The sequence below is a fragment of the Panthera tigris genome, chromosome A1, assembly GCF_018350195.1.
Source record: "Panthera tigris isolate Pti1 chromosome A1, P.tigris_Pti1_mat1.1, whole genome shotgun sequence".
Lineage (NCBI taxonomy): Eukaryota > Metazoa > Chordata > Mammalia > Carnivora > Felidae > Panthera > Panthera tigris.
Window position 1 is genome coordinate 186,577,278 of NC_056660.1, and position 22,508 is coordinate 186,599,785.

General features: G+C 38.8%; 1 protein-coding gene across 2 annotated transcripts in view; it reads left to right on the forward strand.

Moving 5' to 3' along the window:
• Positions 1–22,508, forward strand: part of ATP10B (ATPase phospholipid transporting 10B (putative)) — a 70,283-nt gene that overhangs the window by 42,464 nt on the left and 5,311 nt on the right. For both annotated transcript variants that reach the window (XM_042992945.1, XM_042992953.1), the window contains 6 exons: positions 1,293–1,369; positions 2,722–2,847; positions 10,141–10,341; positions 11,412–11,492; positions 12,830–12,934; positions 22,163–22,350. In XM_042992945.1, the coding sequence (XP_042848879.1) occupies positions 1,293–1,369; positions 2,722–2,847; positions 10,141–10,341; positions 11,412–11,492; positions 12,830–12,934; positions 22,163–22,350 (778 nt within the window). The remainder of the gene's footprint in view (positions 1–1,292; positions 1,370–2,721; positions 2,848–10,140; positions 10,342–11,411; positions 11,493–12,829; positions 12,935–22,162; positions 22,351–22,508) is intronic.

A 22,508-nucleotide genomic window follows, 5' to 3' on the forward strand; every position in this document is an offset into this window, starting at 1 on the left:
AAAAAAGTAATCATTACAAAAATAATGGCTACTTATAGTGAGAAAATTGTTAATATTAACAAATTTCATTGCCAAATAATTAAGGGAAGAAAATTCTCCCAATCCCATAGTCTCTATGGTATCTAATATAAATTTAATTACATATTATTATGAGAACTTACTGGAAAAAGAGGTGTGGCCAGGGGGAGAATAAAGGCAATGCAGTCCACAAACCAGTCCACCAGGATGAATCCAGCCCACTACATGTTTTTGCAGGGATACTAAGAACGATTTTTATGTTTTTAAATGTAAAACTTTGCTTCTTGGCCACAGAGCTTAAAATATTTACTATCTGGCCCCTTACAGAAAAAGTTTGCTAAACTCTATTCTGAAAGATAAAGCTCTGGGAAAAGCCAGGTTTGTAAGGAAAGCCTCAATTGTATAGAGCTGTGCTGTCCAAAATGGTTGACACCCAGCTCTGCATAGGTATGGAAATTTAAAATTAAACACAATTTCACCAGCTGCATTTCAATGGTCACATGGGGCTAGTGGTTTCCCTCTTTGACTGTAAAGATATAGCACATTTCCATTATCACAGAAAAAGCTATTTGACAGTGCTGGAAGCTATGTGTATATGTGTATTTCCATGCCCTAACCTCCAATTTTCTGAAACAACTTAGTTCATTAAATGGGAACTCAGTGTGATTAAATGTTCCTCAACCAAAAAAACCCAGTCGATCCTATTTTCCTATATTCAGAAACAAAACTGAATACCATCCCTGTCCCTGGACACTATTGACAATCTTTGATGATTTAGCTGTCCAGACATTCTAGCAGTCTTAATATGGTCAGTATTTTAAGTTATACTGAGTTAGGAAAGTTATCAGAAAGATCTTAGTGCCAATGCTCCTGGGCCTTTTCCCTAGCTGTATTACCCTTGCTAAATCTCTACTTTGCTCAAATTCTCCATTTAGTCATTAGTAAAGTCCACTGTAACATTTGTGAAGGCCTTTTTTGTAAACTGTAAAGCACTGCTCAAGTCTCAGTCACTACTGTATTCCCAATACCTCATGTGCCTAGAAAAAAAGACACAATAAACATTTGTTGAATAATAGAGCTTCTTGTCAAAAAAGAAAAAACCTCTCTCAGGCCAAATAGCAATGACTTTTCCTATAGGACTAATCAGAGCATTGTAAAAGGATTCGATTATATACAAATAGGGACATGTTAGAGCCACTCATGTAACATCCTTTTCATGGTCATGCAGCAATTAGACCAGCAATAAAGATACCTCATGACCTCTCTTCTTTCAGGTGATGGAGCAAACGATGTAAGCATGATTCATGCTGCCGACATTGGAATTGGAATATCTGGACAGGAAGGCCTGCAGGTATTGTTCCCCTCCATTCTTCTCCTTTCTACCCTAACTCTCCTTATTGGAGAGTTATGGAATTCCCCACAGTGTTGGAGGAATCTCTCCCCAAGAGCTTTGCAGAATTATCATCTTAGAGTTGGGGGGTGGGGGGGCTTCCTTCTTATGTAACTTACTTCCTCTTACATAACCTCCATCACTATACCCCTGCTGCCCAGTCCCTCTGGTACAGAGAAAAATAGGATGTTTGGCTTTTTATAGACAGCTGGCAATACCTGTATTCTAAAGCCAAAGAGTGCCTAACCATTCAGGTAGGGCTAAGCCTTCCTCTGACTCCATATTTCCTCCCTGTAGCCTATACCCACATCCAAGGGTATAGTGCCCTCCATGAGCAGTGACAGATATAAGAACATTTGAAAACACATTTCAATTGCCATTTTAGTCTTGATGGCTAGACTGACCTATAAATTGTTTGGTACACTTTAATAGACATACCTAAGTCAAAATTCAGCTTGGGACAAGCATATAACTTGAGCTACTAATGTCTCCCATTAAAACAAACCCCACCTTATCATTCTGAACTATTAACAATCATATTCCCACCTCTGGTGCATATAATAGGTATTGCCTAAGTATGTTGATAAGGATGAAAGAACACAGTTACCTTTTGAGTATCTACCATATGCCAGCACTCTACTAGGCACCTCACTTGATACTCCAATTAACATGAACAATCACAACCCCATGTGTTAGGGATTATTACTCCATTTGTTCTTTCAAATGAAACTTAGTCTGGGAGAGGTTAAACAGTCTGACCAAGACTCACACCAGGATTTATAACCAGGCATATTTCAATTTTATACTCTTAAAAGAGTACTAAGAGCTATGTCTTGTTCTAAGCAATCCTAAGGGCAGAAGACATATTTCAGCTCCATGTAAAGGAAGAACTATCCAACCATCAGCTCCATCTAAGAATGGATCAAATGGTCTGCCACAGGAGGTGACCAAGGGAGTTGAGAGGTTTGAGAATTACTTGCACAGAAGCCCCTACTCTCTGGTTAGCCATCGTATCTCTAGCATGGTGCCAACACATTTTAGGCCATAGTTACTGTTTATTGGATAAACAGAAGGAGACGAAGGGCCAGACTAGACCAGTGGTCCCTTATGAGCTGCCTTTCTTGGATTCTAGTAAGGTTTGGCTTTTCCAGAAGAGAGGATGGGGTGAACCACCCAAGGGTGCCACATAATTACAAAGGGTCTTTTCGGCCCTACCAGCTGTGGACCTAGAACAAAGCATGGCCCTTGAGGGAGTCTCTGTGGTTCACTGGCAGCTGTGGATAGAGGCTGATGTCTCTGTTCTGCCCTCTCAGGCTGTCATGTCCAGTGACTTTGCCATCTCCCGCTTCAGACACCTCAAGAAGCTGCTGCTTGTGCACGGCCACTGGTGTTACTCACGCCTATCCAGGATGGTGGTGTACTACTTCTACAAGAATGTGGTGAGTAGCCCTATAGCAACCTCCCACCCAGGCCTTGGGAGGCCCAGCCAGGGACCCAGCTCCCACCACAGTGGTAGACAAACCTTTTCAGCATAAGGGAATAAGTCAGGGTGGCCTGGATTTTGAATCCTGAGACTGTCTCCTACTAGCTCTGTGAACTTGAGCAATGTAATTCATTTCTCTGAGCCTCAATTTCTTCTTTGGTAAATGGGCTAAGACTGTTGTGTGAAGTTATTGTGAGCATTAGCAATACTGTATGGAAAGCACCTGGCACACAGAAGGCAGTATGAGTGGTTACAAGCACAGACTCTTGCGTCAATCTTATTTGGTTCAAATCTATGCTCTTACATTTGATAATGGCCTTACACCTTAGTTTCACCAGCTGTAAAGTGGGGATGATAAGAGTACCTTTCTTGTATATTTGCTACAAGGATTAAATGGGAGCTTGTATATAAAGTGATTGGCACATAGTAATCACCTTATAAAGTTAGCCATTATTTTTTATTATTGTTACTATTGTCATTACTCTTAGATGGGCTCCATAAATGAGATTTATTTTCTGACTGCAAGGAAGAAAAAACTCGAAAAACTAGCCTGACATGTATCTGAGATTTTTCTCTCCCTATAGAGCCACCCCAATGCAAGAGCTATAGCCTATCCCTTGGGAGCTATAGCCTATCCCTTGTACAGGTTAAGACCAGTCTCCTAGCTTTCACCTGAGACTCTATGTATCACTTCAACTTTGCCAGCCTTCCCAGCAGAGAATTCATAGAGGTCAGGATATTTAAATAAAATATCTATTAGCAAAAATGTTTTAAAGGGGGAGATCATCTGGATTTTAGTTTTGCCTGACTCTAGCATGCTGTGTGAACTTGGAAGAGTCACTTAACCACTCTGAGCCTTGGTTTCCTCATCAGTAATATGGAGACACTATGACTCCCTCTTCCCTAGAAGTATTATTTAAGAGGCTTTAGAGTCAGAGCTCAGGAAAGTATGTAACACTATAAAATACAATCCTAGGAAGATACCATTGTTTCTCCTGAAAAATAGTTCATTTTTGTCTTATTGATAAGGGCCCAAAGCAGGCACACACCAACTGAGGCATTAAAGCTGTCAGCAGCTTTTGTTTGAAAAGTCCTTGATTAACAATGGGAATTAGAAGAAGCCAGAATATTGCTGTACTAAGGGGAGGTGGGGAGGGACAGGGGAACTGAGTTTTCATTACCTAGTTCAAGGACCTTTGAATAATCCCCAGGAGTCTGCAAATAGAATCTGATTCCTGTTTGCATAAGGAAAAAGGGAGGATTAAGAGCAGGGTGGTAGAAGAAAAATGCATTAGCCAAGTAGCAGCTATGAAATTGCATTGTGTCCCCTTATTCCACTCTCCCAGTCCTGATTTAGGCATGTCACAGTTGCCCTTGCTCAAGAGTGAGCATTTTTGTGCAAAGTTCAATGTGTATGTAAATAAACAGCATGACAAAAAATAATGTAAATTCGATAAACTGGATGGTAATATTCAGCAAGTCTATGCAAACAAGTCACTCTATTTAACTTGAAACTCACTCTGAGCATGAAAGACTGTTTACTTAGAATTCAAAATGCCCATTTAATTTTTTTTCTTGCCTCCAAAGGAGCCGTTCTTTTGAATAAGCACAACCTCTTCTCTGCATTAAATTTGTGAAATAGAAAAGGAAACGTTTCCAGCCAGCCATGCTTTCAAAGCTTAAATGGTATTTATTTCCAGCCCAATGCCATGCTTGAAATTGTGGTACTGATGCGGCATTATCTCCCCATTGCAATTAGAGGGTGGAGAACTATGACTTCCACATCCAAAACCAATTTCAGAGGGGATTAAAACCCTGCATGCTCTGAAATTTGAACAATGAATTAATTACTGCACTGTAGCCACTTGGGAGGAAAACGCAGGCCCCAGTCTCCGTGAGGTTGTCACTAGGTTCAGTGGGTGCCCTCAGAGGCGCAAAGATTCCAACCAGAGGAAGTGGAAGCAAACAAGGTCCTAACAGGGCCTGCGGAGGAAGGAAACACTTCAGTGTTAAACTCCAGGGTGGGTATTGGGACAATAGAACAGCAAAGATTTATTTCATTTATTCAAATCATCATTGAACAGCTGTGTCTGGAACCTTATCAGACACTGGGTATAGAGAATTAGACAGACGTGGTCCCTGCCTCATGAGGCTGACAGTCTAAATCAGGGCTCAGTAAGCTTATTCTGCAAAGAGCCAGATAATATTTTTAGTTTTGTGGGCCATATAGCCCATTGTACCTACTCAACTCTGCTGCGGCCACATGAAAGCAGCTATAAGACAGCATGCAAATGAATCCATGTGGCTGTGTCCCAATAAAACCTTATTTATGGCTTGATTCAGCCTCCAGGAAGTAGTTTGTCATCTCCTCATCTTAATAAATCTTGCTTCTCAAAATGTGGCTCCTGGACCAGCACATTTGCATCACCTGGATGCTTATTAGAAATGCAGATCCTCAGACTGCATCCCAGGCCTCCTACCTCAGAATCAGCACTTTTAGTAAGAGTCCTGGATGATTTGTATGAACCTTAAAGATTGAGAAGCGCTGGTATAGGGGAAGGAGATTAAAGTTTTACAAACATTTTCTTAGGCACATCTCCCTCAAAGAAGGTCAGGGTGCTATGGACATATCACCAGGAGATTCTTGACCAAATAAATTAGAAAGACAACAACGTTTAAGCTATGACCTAAAAGAAGAATTTGCCAGTTTCCCTGCCAAGAAAAAGAGGCTTAACAACCTGAGTCTTTACAATTTTATGTCATATGCTATATCTAATTCCAAAACGAGATGTACATGACTTACAGTAAGAACACAAAGCAATAGGGAAGTTACAAGAGAAATTTATAAGAGTACAGACCAGAACCATAGAAAGAGAAGAGGTAGTTTGCACCAGGAACTTCGGATAAGATGCTAAGTATTAAATGTTTGGTTAAAACAAGCAGACCAATTCTTCATGAGGAATACCCTCTCTTTGCTTTAAATGCAGAGATCAATTATTCAAGGAAATCCTTAGAAAAAGGTCACACAAAAACCTTCAGGAAACTGTCTTCAGTGGCATTTTTGTAGGAAATGAAAATTAACCTCCATCTGGCCACTCTTTTTCTCTAACAACCCTTAATAAAAATCAATATTAAATTATAATTCAGTAAGAGTATTTCTATGGAAAAATGAGCAAGTGATATCCAAGCAGTGTTTTATTGCTTTGACTAGGGCTTAAAGCCCTTTAATACTGCAGTGTGTGTAGTGTAAGACAAGTTCAGTAAATGCTAGTCCTCCAACACCCAGGTCACCAACGTTCCCCATGCCACCCTTGATTCCTGTAGTTTTTTTGGTACTTACACAACTTGGTACTGTTTGGCATAGCATTATTAACATTAACATCCACCATCATCTACAGGGAACCTACCACATACCAGACACTGTGCTAAGAACTTTATGTATGTATGTAACTATGAGAGACAAGTGTAATATAGGGGTTAAGAGCGTATGTGCTAGAACAAGGCTGGGTTCAAATCCCAAAACCACTCTGCTACTCAGCAGCAATATGGCCTCAGTAATTTACTTAAGCTCTGTGTCTCAGTGTTTTCATCTGTAAAAGGGAGATACTACCTAATTCACAGGGTTATCGTGTGCATAAATGAGTTTACATGTGTGAGGTACATAATAAATGCATCATTTGTCCAGATTAAACTAGGATGATGATGATGATGGCAGCAGGTGCTAACAACCCTGTGAGGTGGGGACAGTTATCTCTCTATAGATCTGGTTGCTGAGAGCCAGAGGGGTTACCCAGGTCACATAACTAAGTACATCACAGAATCGGGATTGGACCTAGTTCTACTGTACTCCAAATTCCCCAGACTGAATGCCCTCACTACCATGGCACTCAGTGCCTCCTAGAGGTCTAAGAAGCCTGTTCTCCAGTGGTTGCCAAACTCTTTGAAGGCAGAGATCACTCTGATCCATGTTGTGTGTTGTCCACTGTCCAAGCATCTCTAGCACTGTGTCTCAACATAAATTGTTCAAGAAATATCATGTGATGAGATCATCACACTTGGACACAGAGCTTCAAACAGCCTCCGACACCAGCCAGGTTACTGCTCTCTTCCTCCCTTGGCTTTAGCCTACGTCTGAGGCTTGGGTGAAAACTGGGTCAAGCATCACAGCATCCACCGGATAAGATTGCACAAATTAAAAGCTGGAATTTGGCAAGATGAAGTTGATGGAGAGGAAAGACTGAGGCTTAGAGTCAGAAGGACCAAATCTACATTGCAACTATCAGAGCATGGCCTATAACTGGCAAACTTCCTCCCTTGGCATCCCTGGAAGAAACTGCCAATCACAGCATTCTGTGTCCAGTACTTTCCCCACTTCTAGCACTTTAAAATGGATCCTACTGGCCTCTCATAGTGTAGAATCAAGGATTCTGGACATTAGTGCTGGAGACTGAACTGTGATCTCCGACCTTGAATTCACTTTAACAAGTGCATCCACTTTCCACATCAAGTTCATGAGGATGGATTCTGCATCCAGAACCTCTGGATTTGAACTCCAATTTTGTTACTTACTAGCTCTATACCCCCAGCCCAATGACTTGACCCCTCTCTGAGGCTCAGTTTCCTAAATTGTAAAATGAGAGTAGTAATCACTACCTCAAAGGGCTGCTAGGTAGATTTAATGGGTCAGAACATAGCTTAGCATATAGTATGTGCTTTATGTGTCTTTGTTGCTGTTGCTATTTGCTGTTGTTGCTATTATTGGCCTCATCTGTAAGATGGTGTCCCTTCCAGCTCTGGTATCCTAGGCTACTACAACCTCAAGTCACAGTTCCAGCCCCAAGTGGCCAAGGGCATTTGGTGTGGTCACTTAGCTCATCTGAGCCACTTGACCTACCCATGTGTAAGAGAGAGAAGAGTTACTATTTTTCCCATTTAGCTGAGGAGGGAGAAGCGAGACAAGATTCTCAAAGGGGAAAGAAAGTCAAAGCTTCATAACAGCTGCTGAATGATAGTATCAAGGGAACTTCAGTACTTCAGTTCTTCTTAAACCCACCACATCAAGTGCACAAGTGGTTGCTGTCGATCTGGAGTCTCAAAGTCTTCCCATAGTGCATTTCAAACCTACCTGTAGCTCAGTAAACAGACTGAGCCTTCTCCCTTCTTTGGACACAAAGGTGCAAGATCCAGGAAATCTCAGGGCATCAGGATCTCTTTCAGAACCAGAAAACTTCCCACTGGTCACCAGAAAAGCCAAAGGATGGAGCTCTTTGGCTAGAAACCTCTCAGTCAGCATTGTTATTGTAGAATCCAATAGGAGATTGAGAAAGTTTAGGAATGGTCAAAGAGGAAGGCTTGAAACTCAGATGCTGGTTGTGTGATTTTCTGGCTCTGAACTTAGGCAGGAAGTAACTGAGTATCTTAGAGCGTTAGGTTCCTTATCTGTAGAGTGGGGCTAATAATATTATCATTGAGATATAACACTAATATAATATGTACTATCTTTAGCAATAATCTTTCAACATGGGACAAATTATAAGGTCTATTGCACATCTAATATACTATATAGTAATATGCTATAATATATATCACACACCTGGCACAAATAGAAGCTCCAGTATAATCATTGGTGTCACTAATAACATTAACATGCCCATATTATTACATCCTTTTCAAAATAACACTAGTCTGGCAGTTAGGTTATGGGCGTTATAGTTTGTACACAAACCTAAGGAACAATTTCTTACTATACTTTTTATCCTGTGTGCCTCAGCCACACAGGACATTCTGGTCCCAGCACTGGGAGCAGCAGCTTAAGTGATGACTTTGGTCAAGTCACCAAGCCACATCGCAGGGGGGTAAACAATACTAGTGATCCCAGCCCATCTCAGGTGGGCAGTCTTTTTTTTTTTAATTAAAAAAAATGTTTTTATTTAAATCCAAGTTAGTTAACATATAGTATAATAATGATTTTAAGAATATTATTTAGTGATTCATCACTTACATGTAATACCCAGTGCTCATCCCAACAAGTATCCTCCTTAATGCCCATTGCCCATTTAGCCCATCCCCCACCCAACACTCCACCAGCAACTCTGTTCTCTGTATTTAACAGTCTCTTATAGTTTGTCTCTCTTTCTCTGTTTTTATCTTATTTTGCTTCCTTTCCCCTATGTTCATCTGTCTTGTTTTTTAAATTCCACATAGGAGTGAAATCATATGGTATTAGTCTTTCTCTGACTTATTTCAATTAGTGTATGTTATAGTTCCATCCGTGTTGTTGCAAACAGAAAGGTTTTCTTTTTGATAGTCAATATTCCATTTTATGTACATGTGTGTGTGTGTGTATATATATACATATACATATGTACATACGTATATACACATAACATCTTCTTTTTCCATTCATAAGTTGATGACATTTGGGCTCTTTCCATACTTTGGCTATTGTCAATAGTGCTGCTATAAACATTGGGGTGCATTGCCCCTTTCAATCAGCATTTTTGTGTCCTTTGGACAAATACCTAGTAGAACAATTGCTGGATCACAGGATAGTTCTATTTTTAATTTTTTGTTTTCCAGAGTGGCTGCACCAGTTTGCATTCTCAGGTGGGCAGTCCTGAGTGGAAAACAGCTTCAGAAACCATAAAGCAACAGTTAAGGAGAAGATATTCTTCCTCACCTGTCTGAGTTGCATCACCATTAAGAATATATTGTGAGGAAAATCTCATGAAATCATCTTTCCACCAGGCTTTCTGCCCAGTATCTGGTCTTTCTATTATCCCTTCCCTGGGACACCCCCTTCTCTTCCCACACTACTAATCGTAACTACTGCCTTTTGATATCCTGTGCCATGGTCTAAGATGCTACTATTCCCATCTGAAAGATGCCAAAATGATGTTCAGAAAGGTTAAGTGATTTGCTCAAGCTCACACAGCTAGTAAATAACAGATGTAATCATTCCAAACCAGCCTTTTCTGCCTCCATAACCTGTGCTCTTAACCACCCCATTACACTTACCTTAACAAGTTGGTGCAATTCCCTTCAGGTCCCGAAGAGCAGTAATAGTAATGGTAGTAGCAGCAGCAGCTCTATAGATTAGTTATCTCTGATGCTTACACAACTCTGCATGTCACAAATGAGAAAATGGAAGCTCCAAGTCAGCATAGTGACTTGCCAGAGGCTTCTAAGCAACAGTTGTTGACTACTGCCCATGGGTCCTCACTCACAAGGCCACTCTTTCTGCCTGCAGTGTTATGTCAACCTGCTCTTCTGGTACCAGTTTTTCTGTGGTTTCTCTGGCTCCACCATGATCGATTATTGGCAGATGATATTCTTTAATCTCTTCTTCACCTCCTTGCCTCCTCTCATCTTTGGAGTCCTCGATAAAGACATCTCTGCAGAAACACTCCTGGCATTGCCAGAGCTGTACAAGAGTGGCCAAAACTCTGAGGTAAGCTGGAGGGGCCTCAACTCCTCCCTGTCTCTGAATCCTCCCTGCAGGTGTCAGAGAAAGAGCACTGGCCTGGGGTTAGGGGCCCTACACTCTGGTCACTACCCTGCCTCTTAGCTCCTTTGTGACCCAGTAGCTCCACTCCCTGTTCCTGGTCTGTTTCGCATGTGCTGTTGAGGGCGATGGACCAGACCAGTGGGTATTTTTCTTTTTTAGTTATTTGTTAATTAAGTAACATGGGACTGCCCTAGTTGAATGCGGAGAGGACATGCAGAGAGATCCCATTGCCCTCAACTGGCCCCTTTCTCCAGGCCTTTGACAGAACCCCCAAGGCTTGGTTTGGGAACCCCTGGGATTAAAAGCTAGTTTGCTCATCACTGGGTGATAAATAAGGGCTTCTACTCATGTTGGGGAATACAAAGCTTAGAACACAAGATTATACATGGTCTAGAATTTGCTGGTAGCCAGTAGACTAAAGAAGGCCTGGGAAACCATCAGGATGGTTTCCTGGAAGACAGAGGTCACACTGACACCCTTAGTGATTTGGAGAAGCCAGACCATGGGCAGTGAAGCACAAAATGAGAACACTGGTCTCTGAAGCCACTGAGCCCTGTCTCTTGGGAATCTGTGATCCTGGGCTGTGATGGAGAGCTCCCTTTCAGAGGCTATATAGAAACCTTAGAATCTCTAAACTTACCCATTGTGTATTAGCACTAGCGTGGTGCTAATGAATGACAGTTATTGATAACTGAGCACTTACTAGGTACTACAGCACAACCACATTTAGATTTCTTGAAACCCAAGGAGATAGTTGGTGTTTTCATCCTTTTTTATGGAAGAAGAAGCAATTATCAAAGTGGTTTAGTGACTTTCACAAGGTCATTAGCTTCGGGCAGAGCTGGGACTTGAACTAAGGTCTGTCACCCCCAGGTCTGTGTTCTTAATGGTCCCATTCTATTGCCTCTAAGATAAAAAGCATTCTAAATACCCTATTGTTTGCCCCAGATAGCACAAGAACATTCCTTACAAAGGCTTGCTTTGATGGTGGTTGATGTGTTCTTTCCTGGCAGTGCTATAACTCTATGACTTTCTGGATTTGCATAGTGGATGCATTCTATCAGAGCCTTGTCTGTTTCTTCATTCCTTACCTGGTAAGTCGTATAGTCCCTTTCTAATCATACAAATCACAGAGTGAATTGCAACTGGTACTGTAAACATGAATCCTAGACTAGTAGTGTCTTTCTGGATGATGCAGCACAGAGGATCCAAACAGGTGGTCTGCAGACTATATCCAACTCAGGGTATTTGAAAAATCAGAATTTTTTCCAAAACATCTTAATTTCTGCCACCTTTTAAAAAACTGGAAACTGTCACTACACTGGGTCATTTTTGCCACGTGGCAAAAATCCAGAATTGATTCACAGCCCTGCTTAGATGGGGTGCATGTTCTTCAGTTTGCCATAGTCCCTACCACTACATTTTGTCTTATACCTAGCTTTCTTCACTCATTTACTATTTCTTACTTGAATATTGAAGGTATTTGAATTTACAACCCTTGATTTATATTTAGGTTTCTGCTTTCAAGGTCAAGGCCGCACACATCCAGGAAATAAGTTCTGATAATAAAGGATACTACATTATCTGAAATAAAAGCAAGAATACAGATAGCAAGGGATACCAGCCCCATCTCAATTTGGTTCCCAGTTTGAAGACTGGGAACAAAGATAGCAGAATATAATCCGTATTTCTCCTGGACAGGGAAAACGGAATGTGGGTCAAGTGCTAAACTGTGGTGTCTACCCTGCCTCACATCCTTTTGCAGTCAGCAACAAGATGGGTCGAGTGATTTTGTGCTTCATTTGAATTTCCCTACCTTACAATACCTTCCTTCTCTAGGACTCTGCTTACCTTTCCTACTTCATTTTTTTCCCCTACTATGTGCTCAACTAATGGACCATCTGGGACCTTTTTGAACTTTTCAGCATCAAGTTCTCACTTTTCCCTGGTCTGCCTTTCCTCTCTTTTCAAGAGATTAACTCCTCTGATTATGATATATATTCTCTTCTGTACCCCCTGGGGTACTTTGTATACCTGGTACCATTGTATCATTTTCTACCTTAAATTGTACTACATTTTCCCTGCCTAGTAGACTATAGACTCCTTGAAGGTACACAGAAGCATCTTCAGCAGTTGGCATTGTGCCTGCTGGTTACTCAATAAATTTCTTGTTCATCCATTCTGCAATGTTCTGGAATACCCATCATGGCTTCTGCTACAAATATGTTTCCAAAGAATTTAACCATATTAACTCACTCCTCATCTTGTCTGTTCCTTGGGTCAGTTCCCCAGGGATGGCAGCTGAGTATCTTCTCATTCCTTCCCCTCCCATGATACCTGCCTTCACTGATGCTTTATTATCACTGTGTCAAAACCAAGGCCTTGAATCCAAGGATACATCTGACAGTGCCTGTTTTTTCCTCCTCTGCAGACCTACAAAGACTCTGATATTGATGTCTTTACCTTTGGGACACCCATCAACACCATCTCCCTTGCCACAATTCTCTTGCACCAGGCAATGGAAATGAAGACCTGGGTAAGCACCCAAGAGCCCCTTTGACCTGAAAAATTTCATTCATTTTACTCTGTATCATTGATCTAATCAATAACTAACTGCTGAACTCCTACACTGTGTCCCATTTGTACAGGAATGAGGGAGGTATAAAAGATGAAGTCCCCAGCCTCAACTTGCTTATTATCTATCCAGAATATAAAACTAAGACCTATAAAATAATGAGACAATTTTTTGCAAAAATAGAATGTATTTTCCAAATTTTTATATAAATTCTAGTTAGTTAACATACAGTGTAATGTTGGTTTCAGGAGAATTTAGTGATTCATCACTTACATATAATACCCAGTACTCATTACAACAAGTGCACTCCTTAATGCCCATCATGCATTTAACACATCCTCTGACCCACCTCCCTCCATCAATCCTCGGTTTGTTCTCTATAGTTGAGACTTTGTTATGGTTTGCTTCCCTTTTTTTTTCCCTTCCCATATGTTCATCTGCTTTGTTTCCTAAATTCCACATATGAGTGAAATCATATAATATTTGTCTTTTTCTTACCAACTTATTTCACTTAGCATAATACACTCTAGCTCCATCCATGTTATTGCAAATGGCAAGATTTTATTCTTTTCATGGCTGAGTAATACTCCATTGTGTGTATGTATATATACACCATATCTTTATCCACCCATTAGTAAATGGATGCTTGGGTTCTTTACATAGTTTGGCTATTGTTGATAATGCTTCTAGAAACATTAGGGTGCATGTACCCCCTTCAAATCTGTATTTTTGATTTAAAAAATCGAGGATGTTTCAGAGATGAGGAAAATGGTAGCCTGACTATACTTGAGGCTGTGTTAGGGAGGTCTGTTCTCTCCATTTAATTTCAGGGTAAGCACATCACAAGCATGTCTAAATATCACATTTCAGTATCTAAAAACGGCAATGCCAGCTTTCTCATTAAATTCTTCTAAACAATGGTAATAACAACAAAGAGCTTAAAATTATTTACCAGGTACCTATTTATATGATTTTTAGTGTATTATCTCATTTAACCTCCTAGAGACCTTTGTTGGTGGGTGGGGGGGTCAGTGTCAGTCTTACTGAGGTATAATTGACTTATATAGCACTGTATAAGTTTAAGGTGTACAGGATAATCACTTGACATACATATATTGTGATATAATGGATGTTAACTAAACCAGATCAGCCCCTGACATGATGTGCAGTAGCTAGTAATAGCCACCCAAGGAAACTTCAGATCACAGACCCCCTGTTCCAGTTCATGCCAAAGATAAATAGAATAAAGTGATAAACCCAAAAAATGTATAGCAGAGCCAAGTACAGGATAAATTTCCTCAAGAAGCACCAGCATGAGGAGAGACTGAAAAACAGTGGGACAGGGGAGGAAGAGGTACTGGGCTGGCCCAAACTGAAGGCTTTCTGGAATCCAGGACAGGAAACTGTGGCAGAGGAGAGTCTTGTTCCTATGGGTTAAGAAAGACTGGAGCCCTGTTTACTGCTAGGTCCAGGGTCTGGGCTGAAATTCCCCACTCAAGAAAGCAAGCTGAAGAAAAGTTGACATGCTATTTGGAATTCCAGTTTTATCAGAAGCCATGAGGAAGGTGGTTAAGAATCAAAGAGACAACTTTAATCCTGGGAACTGAAGCAAGCTAGGGAAACATTTAGAACTCTTCAAAATGAAAATTTTGTCATTGAAATTAAAAATTCAATTCATGGGATCCACTCTAGATCAGACACTGGCAAGGAGTAAACTACCAAATTGGAAGATATTACTAGGAACTCATCTGGAATGCCACACAAATATGAAAAAAGTAATTCAAAGGAATAATGGCTAGAAGAAGAATGGTAGAGAAGCAATATCTGAAAAGATAATCATTGAAAAAGAAAATTAATATAAATCTGGATATATCATAGCGAAACTATACAATGTACAAGAGACGATCTTAAAGTCTACCAAAGACTATGGACAACTTACTTGAAAAGGAATAGCAGTTAAACTGACAAACAATAGAAGCTAGAAAACAGTGGAGTAATCATCTTCAAAGACCTGAGGGGAAATAAAGAGTTGCACATCACGTAAGACCAGGGCAAAATAAATGACATTTTCAGATACTGAAACAAAAGTAGAAACATACTTCTGCAAGAACATGAAAGCTAAAACTGTAAGAAACAACATAACGGTAAGAAAGAGCTATTCAAGGGGCGCCTGGGTGGCTCAGTCGGTTGAGTGTCCGACTTCAGCTCAGGTCACGATCTCACAGTCCATGAGTTCGAGCCCCGTGTCTGGCTCTGTGCTGATGCTGGCTCAGAGCCTGGAGCCTGCTTCCGATTCTGTGTCTCCCTCTCTGTCTGCCCCTGCCCCATTCATGCTCTGTCTCTCTCTGTCTCAAAAATAAATAAAGAAACATTAAAAAAAAAAAAAAAAGAAAGAGCTATTCAATAGACAATTTATGCTACAGCCTTTGTCATTAATGGGAGGAAGATAGAAATAGGCATTTAACTATCAATTTTTCCATAAAAGTCCCTATTTAGTGTGTCTAAAGATGTAAGGTATCTTAATACTTGAAAATGTAGCTTAAAAACTTAAGGTTAACCATAAAGGAATGGAAATAAATAAGAGGAAAATAGAAAACTATCAATTCTGCAGGATATAGGAAAGATAAAAAAATTAAGAGCAAAGAAAAATGATTGCCCCCCAAAATAAAACACAAGATGTTCAAGAGAAACCCAAATATATCAATACCCATAATAATGTAAATAGATTTAATTCACCTGTTAAAACCAAAAATTATCAAATTGGATATTTTTGTCCAGCAAATATAAGGGGAAATAGACAAATTCACAATTATACTGTGAGAACTGTGAGATTTATATAATTCTATCAGAAATGGATCAAACAAAAACAATATAGAAGCCTTGAATAAATTATCACATAATATATAAAATCCTGTTCCAAACAAATACCAAACATGTATCTTTCAAACACAGATGATATACCAAAAATTAAAAGACCAAATTCTCACAAAGGAATTTGAAAGAATCATAAACAGATTTTCTGACAACACATTTAGATTAAAAATGAGCAATAAAAAGAGAGCCAAACAAACTTAACATGCTTGGAAATTTCAAAATGTACTTCTAAATAATTCACAAGGTCCAGCATATATCATGATGGAAATTCTTGCTAAATGCCTATAAAAGTACCATATATGCAAACTTATGGGATGCATCTAATGCATTTATTATTTAAAAAAAAAAGAATTCAATTCAAGAACCTAAACAGAAAAATCAAGGAAACAATTGAAAGGATCGGTAAGACCAATAATGGAGTTCCTCAAAACCCTAATAAAAACTAATCTGTGTTACTCAGCCATAAAAAAGAATAAAATCTTGCCATTTGCAATGACATGGATGGAGCTAGAGAGTATTATGCTAAGTGAAGTAAGAAAAATACCATATGATTTGACTCATGTGGAATTTAAGAAATAAAATAAACAAGCAAAGGCAAAAAGAGAAAGAGGCAAACCAAGAAACAAACTCTTAGCTATAGAGAACAAATAGAGAGTTACCAGAGGGGAGGTGGGTGGAGGGATGAGTTAAATAGGTAATGGGGATTAAGGATTGCACTTGTGATGAGTACAGGGTGTTATATGGAAGGGTTGAATCACTATACTGTACACCTGAAACTAATAGTACACTGTATGTGAACTAACTGGAATTTTATTTTAAAGTTTATTTATTGTGAGAGAGAGAGAGAATCCCAAGCAGGCTCCATGCTGATAGCCACCCAGGAACCCCCAAACTGGAATTTTAATTAAAACTAATCTCTGGCAAAACTGATCCAGGAGAAGACACACACACACACAGACATACACAAAGACCACAAAAACAAGATGAAAAAGACTGATAAACATAGCTATAATCATTTTTTAATATTTTTTGAAAATTTAAACCAAGTTGATAATTTCTTTAAAATTTACCAAAACATAACCGAGGTCAGTCAGCAAACCTGAATAAACTAGTCACCATTACAGAAATTAGCTAAAATAATCCTGATACCGAAATAAGCATAGGTCACAAGGAAAGAAAATCATAGACCATAACAGAGATATAAAACTTCTAAATAAATTATTGGCAGGGTGCCTGGGTGGCTCAGTCTGTTAAGTGTCCCCCTCTTGATTTGGACCCAGGTCATGATCTCTCAGTTCTTGAGATGGAACGCTGCATTGGGGTCTGTGCTCACAGCACAGAGCCTGCTTAGAATTCTTTCTCCCTCTCTCCCTGCCCCTCCCCTGCTGGAGTTCTCTCTCTCTCTCTCAAAATAAATAAGCATTTTAAGTGAATGGCAAATCGACTCAGCAGTGTGTTAAAGATAATAAGTCCCGACCAAAGAACTTTTATATCCTGGTAGTAGACTACAAAATATAAGCTAATGCCATCACTCTGGAGAGCAATTTGAAAATAGCTGGAGGAGTTTAAGTACTCATCTGCTATGACACAATTCCACTTCTAAGTATGATGCATCCTGAAAATTACTCTTGCATGTGTATATACAGAAACATGTTCAAGAATTAATCATTCTTAATAGAAAAAAAAAAGAAAATAAAAAGCATAAGTGTTCATCAATAGGAAAATAAATTGTGGCATATTCATACAATAGAACAGGTAAAATAACTAACTAAAGCCATATCTATCAACATGGATGAAACTCCAAAAGGATAAGGTCTAGTGAAAAAAAAGTTGAAGGATACATATACATGATAAAGTAAAAAAGTATTCATAAACATGTAGGTATAAAATGTGTCTGAGAGTGATGAGAACACTGAATTTATGTTCTAGACTAAGGAGAAAACATTTGCAGGGTATTATGGGTGCTTTAATTGTATATGTTAAACTTAATTTTTTAATAAAAATTGGAGGCAAATATGACAAAGTTAAAACTGATAAAGCTAGGTGCTGGCTATATGAGGTGTACTATCTGTATGCTTGAAGTATTTCACAATTTAATTCCATTTTTTAAAAAACTAGCCCAAGATATTTCCCAAGAAGAATTCTACTCTCTTTTAACTTTTCAAAATGCCTTGAAATGCATAAGCAGTCCTCAACCATATATTATATGGGTGATGAGACTAAAGATTCTATATCCTAACTGGTCACTCAGCCCACTTTCTCACAGCACTGCATCTGGCTGCTTTCAAAGAGGGTACCTGTTCCTTTCACTCACCATTCAGCATTATTAACTCACCTAATGCATCTCTAGACTAGCTAACCCAGTGGTTACTGGCAATTTCCAGTGCTCTTGGCAAAGGAGTCAGCTATTGGAATCATTATGAAAAAACGCATTTCTCTTTTGAAAGTACCTGAAGCAGAAGGACAGTCTCTTTGTTTTCCCAGATAGAAATCTAACATGAATTTGAATAACTGTCAGTTTCCACAGTTCCCACCAAAGCAGCTAACTGCTACCTAATAAAACTAACTAAATAACCACAACAACAACAAATAGCTAACTGCTTTCTTCTTCACGAACAGGGGCTGGAGTATTCAGATCATCTCTCCTACTGAAAACTAAAAATGAATAATTAAAAAAAAACTCTTCAAAATCATAAAAAAGCTAACAGGATAGTAACAAAAACCTTTGAGAAGGGGGGATTCTAGACAAAGACCCAAATCCTGTTTCCTTGAGGGTATTTGCAACCCTGCTCAAAAAGAACTGTTTCTGGCACCTTGACTGAGCAAAAAGTTCAGAAATCAAACCCAGCCACCCAAGGCAAGAGTCTAATAAGAGCCCACATTAAATTAGGACCCCCAAAGAAAGCAAACTGGTGCAGCACTCTGGAAAACAGTATGGAGGCTCCTCAAAAAATTAAAAATAGAACTACCCTATGACCCAGCAATTGCACTACTAGGCATTTATCCACGGGATACAGGTATGCTGTTTCAAACGGGCACATGCACCCCAATGTTTATAGCAGCACTATCAACAATAGCCAAACTATGGAAAGAGCCCAAATGTCCAACGATGGATGAATGGATAAAGAAGATGTGGTACATATATATCCAATGGAGAATTACTCAGCAATCAAAAAGAATGAAATCTTGCCATTTGCAACTACATGGATGGAACTAGAGGGTATTATGCTAAGTGAAATTAGAGAAAGACAAAAATCATATGACTTCACTCATATGAGGACTTTAAGAGACAAAACAGATGAACATAAGGGAAGGGAAACAAAAATAATATAAAAACAGGAAGGAAGACAAAACAGAGGAGACTCATAAATATGGAGAACAAACTGAGGGTTAATGGAAAGGTTGTGAGAAGGGGGATGGGCTAAATGGGTAAGGGACACTAAGGAATCTACTCCTAAAATCATTGTTGCACTCTATGCTAATTTGGATGTAAATTTTTAAAAATGAATATAAGAGAAGGGAAGCAAAAATAATATAAAAACAGGGAAGGGGAGAGACAAGAGATTCTTAAATATGGAGAACACACAGGGTTACTGGAGGGGTTGTGGGAGGGGAGATGGGCTAAATGGGTAAGGGGAATTAAAGAATCTCCTCCTGAAAGCATCGTTGCACTATATGCTAACTAACTTGGATGTAAATTTTTAAAAAAGAGAGAAAAGAAAAAGAAAAACATCAATCAACTACTGATACCACTTGATGCTAACCAGGTGATGGATTTTCTTCCCCTGGAAGCCATGAAAAGTTATTTTCAAAGACTTTTTTTCAAAGAAGTTTTTATGATTTATTGCTTCCATCTTTTTAGAAGGCAAATAAATGTTTAATTCTTAAAAATAAATAAATTAGGACCCCAAAGCTATACCTCAGGGTAATGGTACACCCAAAAAATGGACCTACCTATTCAATATCCCCAGCAGGTACTGTAGGAATCATTCTCATTGTGAACAGGGCTTGGAGAATCTGTAAAAAAGACCTGTCCTAGGAAAAGAACCATGGGCTGGCCTCAGACATATTTGCAGCCCAAGTTTCTAGTACTTCGTTGAGCCAAATTTTGACATATGAATTCAGTTTAAAGTGAATTCAAGACTGACAGTTGCCAAGGACATTGCAAAATAAACACATACACCCTCTCTAGAGAAAGGTATCTCATCCTATGCCTCAAACTGTTCCTAGCAACTTTAAGGGCAATGAGCATCACATAATCCAAAGTAACCAACTCTCAAAGAAACAAAAACCAATTGGTGAGGATCAAAAAAAAACAAGCATCAGGGGCACCTGCATGGCTCATTCAGTTAAGCAGCTGACTCTTGATTTCAACTTAGGTCATGATCTCACAGTTCATGAGATAGAACCACACACTGGGCTCTACACAGATTGGAGCCTGCTTAGGCTACTCCCCTGCTTATGCACTCTCTCTCCCAAAATAAATAAATTAAAGAAAAAAATATATTTCAGATGTTGGTATTATCAGATATATATTATAGAAAATTATCTTTACTATGTTTAAAGAAGTAAAGAATAAGCTTTAAAATATCTGCAAGGATTGGTAAACTATATAAAGCAACCTAGCAAATTTAAAAAGAAACCAAATAAAACATTTAGAAATAAAATACAGTGGCTGGCTTAACAAAAAATCAGAAAAAATTGAAAGGGAGATTTATTGAATTTGTCAAGAGAAATTATGCAAAATATAAAACAGAAGAAAAATAAAACTTATGGAAAAGGTACAAAATGTATAGAGGATAGTGTGGCATCTGAAAAGGTCTACATACATTTGATCAGAGTCTAAGGAAAGGAGAGAGAAAATGAGATAGGCAGTAAGTTTAAAAGATGGTTACTAAATTTCATATATTAAAAAAATAAATAAATAAAATGTAAAACACACACAAAAAAAGATGGTTACTTAAGAATTTTGCAAAAATGAAAACGTCTATCCACAAATTCAAGTTCAACAAAACCCAAGATAAAAGAAACACATACTTACCATAAAGAAACTATAGAATACTAAAGACAAAAACCATAAAAATAGCCAGATCTTAAGACATAAAGATTTCATTCTTAGAAACAAAAGTTAACAGACATCTCAGTAGCAAAAACATAAGCCAAAAACAATGGAATGCTATTTTAAATATGCAAAGAAAAAAAGAACTGCCAAACAAGAATTCTGTTATCTGTCAAAAATATCCTTCAAGTATGAGAATGAAATGAAACATCAGAATAGATCACCAGCAGATTCCCACTAAAGGCAATTCTAAAGGAGGTACAAAGCAAAAGGAAAAAAATCTCAGATGGACAGTCCAAGATGCAAGAAGGAATGAAGTCATAAACAGTAGTCAACATGTAACTGAATTTTATGAATATTGACAATATTCAACTATAAGGAGGCAAACCATTAAAGACGCTTAACTACAAGGAACAAACAGGATTGCTGGAGGGGAAGTGGTGTGGGGATGGGCTAAATGGGTGATGGGCATTAAGGAGGGCACTTCTTGGGATGAGTACTGGGTGTCATATGTAAGAGATAAATCACTGGGTTCTACTCCTAAAACCAGGACAACACTGTATGTTAACTAACTTGAATTTTTTTTAAAAAATCAGAAAAAAATGCAGTAGCAATAAGTCAGGAGAGAGGTTAAGAGTTAAAGTGTTCTAAAGTTCTTGTATAATTCAGGAGGAGGGAAAAGTAGTTACATATTTTAGACTGTGGTAATTTAAGATTGCTTATTATCGTTTATTGAGTAATCACTGAAAGAATAGAAATGGAGTGTATAACTTTCAAACCAGTAAAGGGATAAAATGAAATTGTACAAAATAGTAAGTTAAAAGAGGATAAGAATGGGGAAAGAAACACAAAACAGAATAAGATCAGACAACAGAATACGGTCTGCTTTGAAAATAATAAACTGCAGCCACATGTGAAAAAAATGGATTCATCACACCAAATAGGATTCTATTTACCTAACATTTAGAAACAGTAGATAGGCAGTGAAATGACAAAGGATGGCTTGGAAATTATCACCAAAGTCAAGGGTGAGACAGAATCTTTCAGGGCTCTTTGGGTAGGTGTGTTCAAATTCTGGATTATAGCAACATGGGTGTTCACTTTATAATGATCCATTAAGCTGCATGTTTTTATTTTAAATTTTTTATTTCCCCCAAAAAAATGTTTACAACAAAGTTAGCCAAGTGCCATGATTGTACTGCCTCCCGATCTAAGCTATACTTTTAACAGTGTTTACTTCTCCTTTCCTTCCACAGACCATTATCCACGGACTTGTTCTGGCAGGCAGCTTCCTGATGTACTTTGTGGTGTCCCTTGTTTACAATGCCATCTGCATCAACTGCAACAGTCCCACCAATCCCTATTGGGTGATGGAAGGCCAGCTCTCAGACCCCACTTTCTACCTCATCTGCTTCGTCACACCAGTCACAGCTCTTCTGCCAAGGTTTGAGCACAGGGGCTGTCATCTTCATAGAACTACCAATGCCCACTTATTAATCCAAGAGTCAGGAGTTTGATTCCTGATAGGAACACCTTGAGACTACAGTTTCAAAGACAGGGTACTAGGACAGAGAGAACAATAAACTAAAAAGCAAATAACAC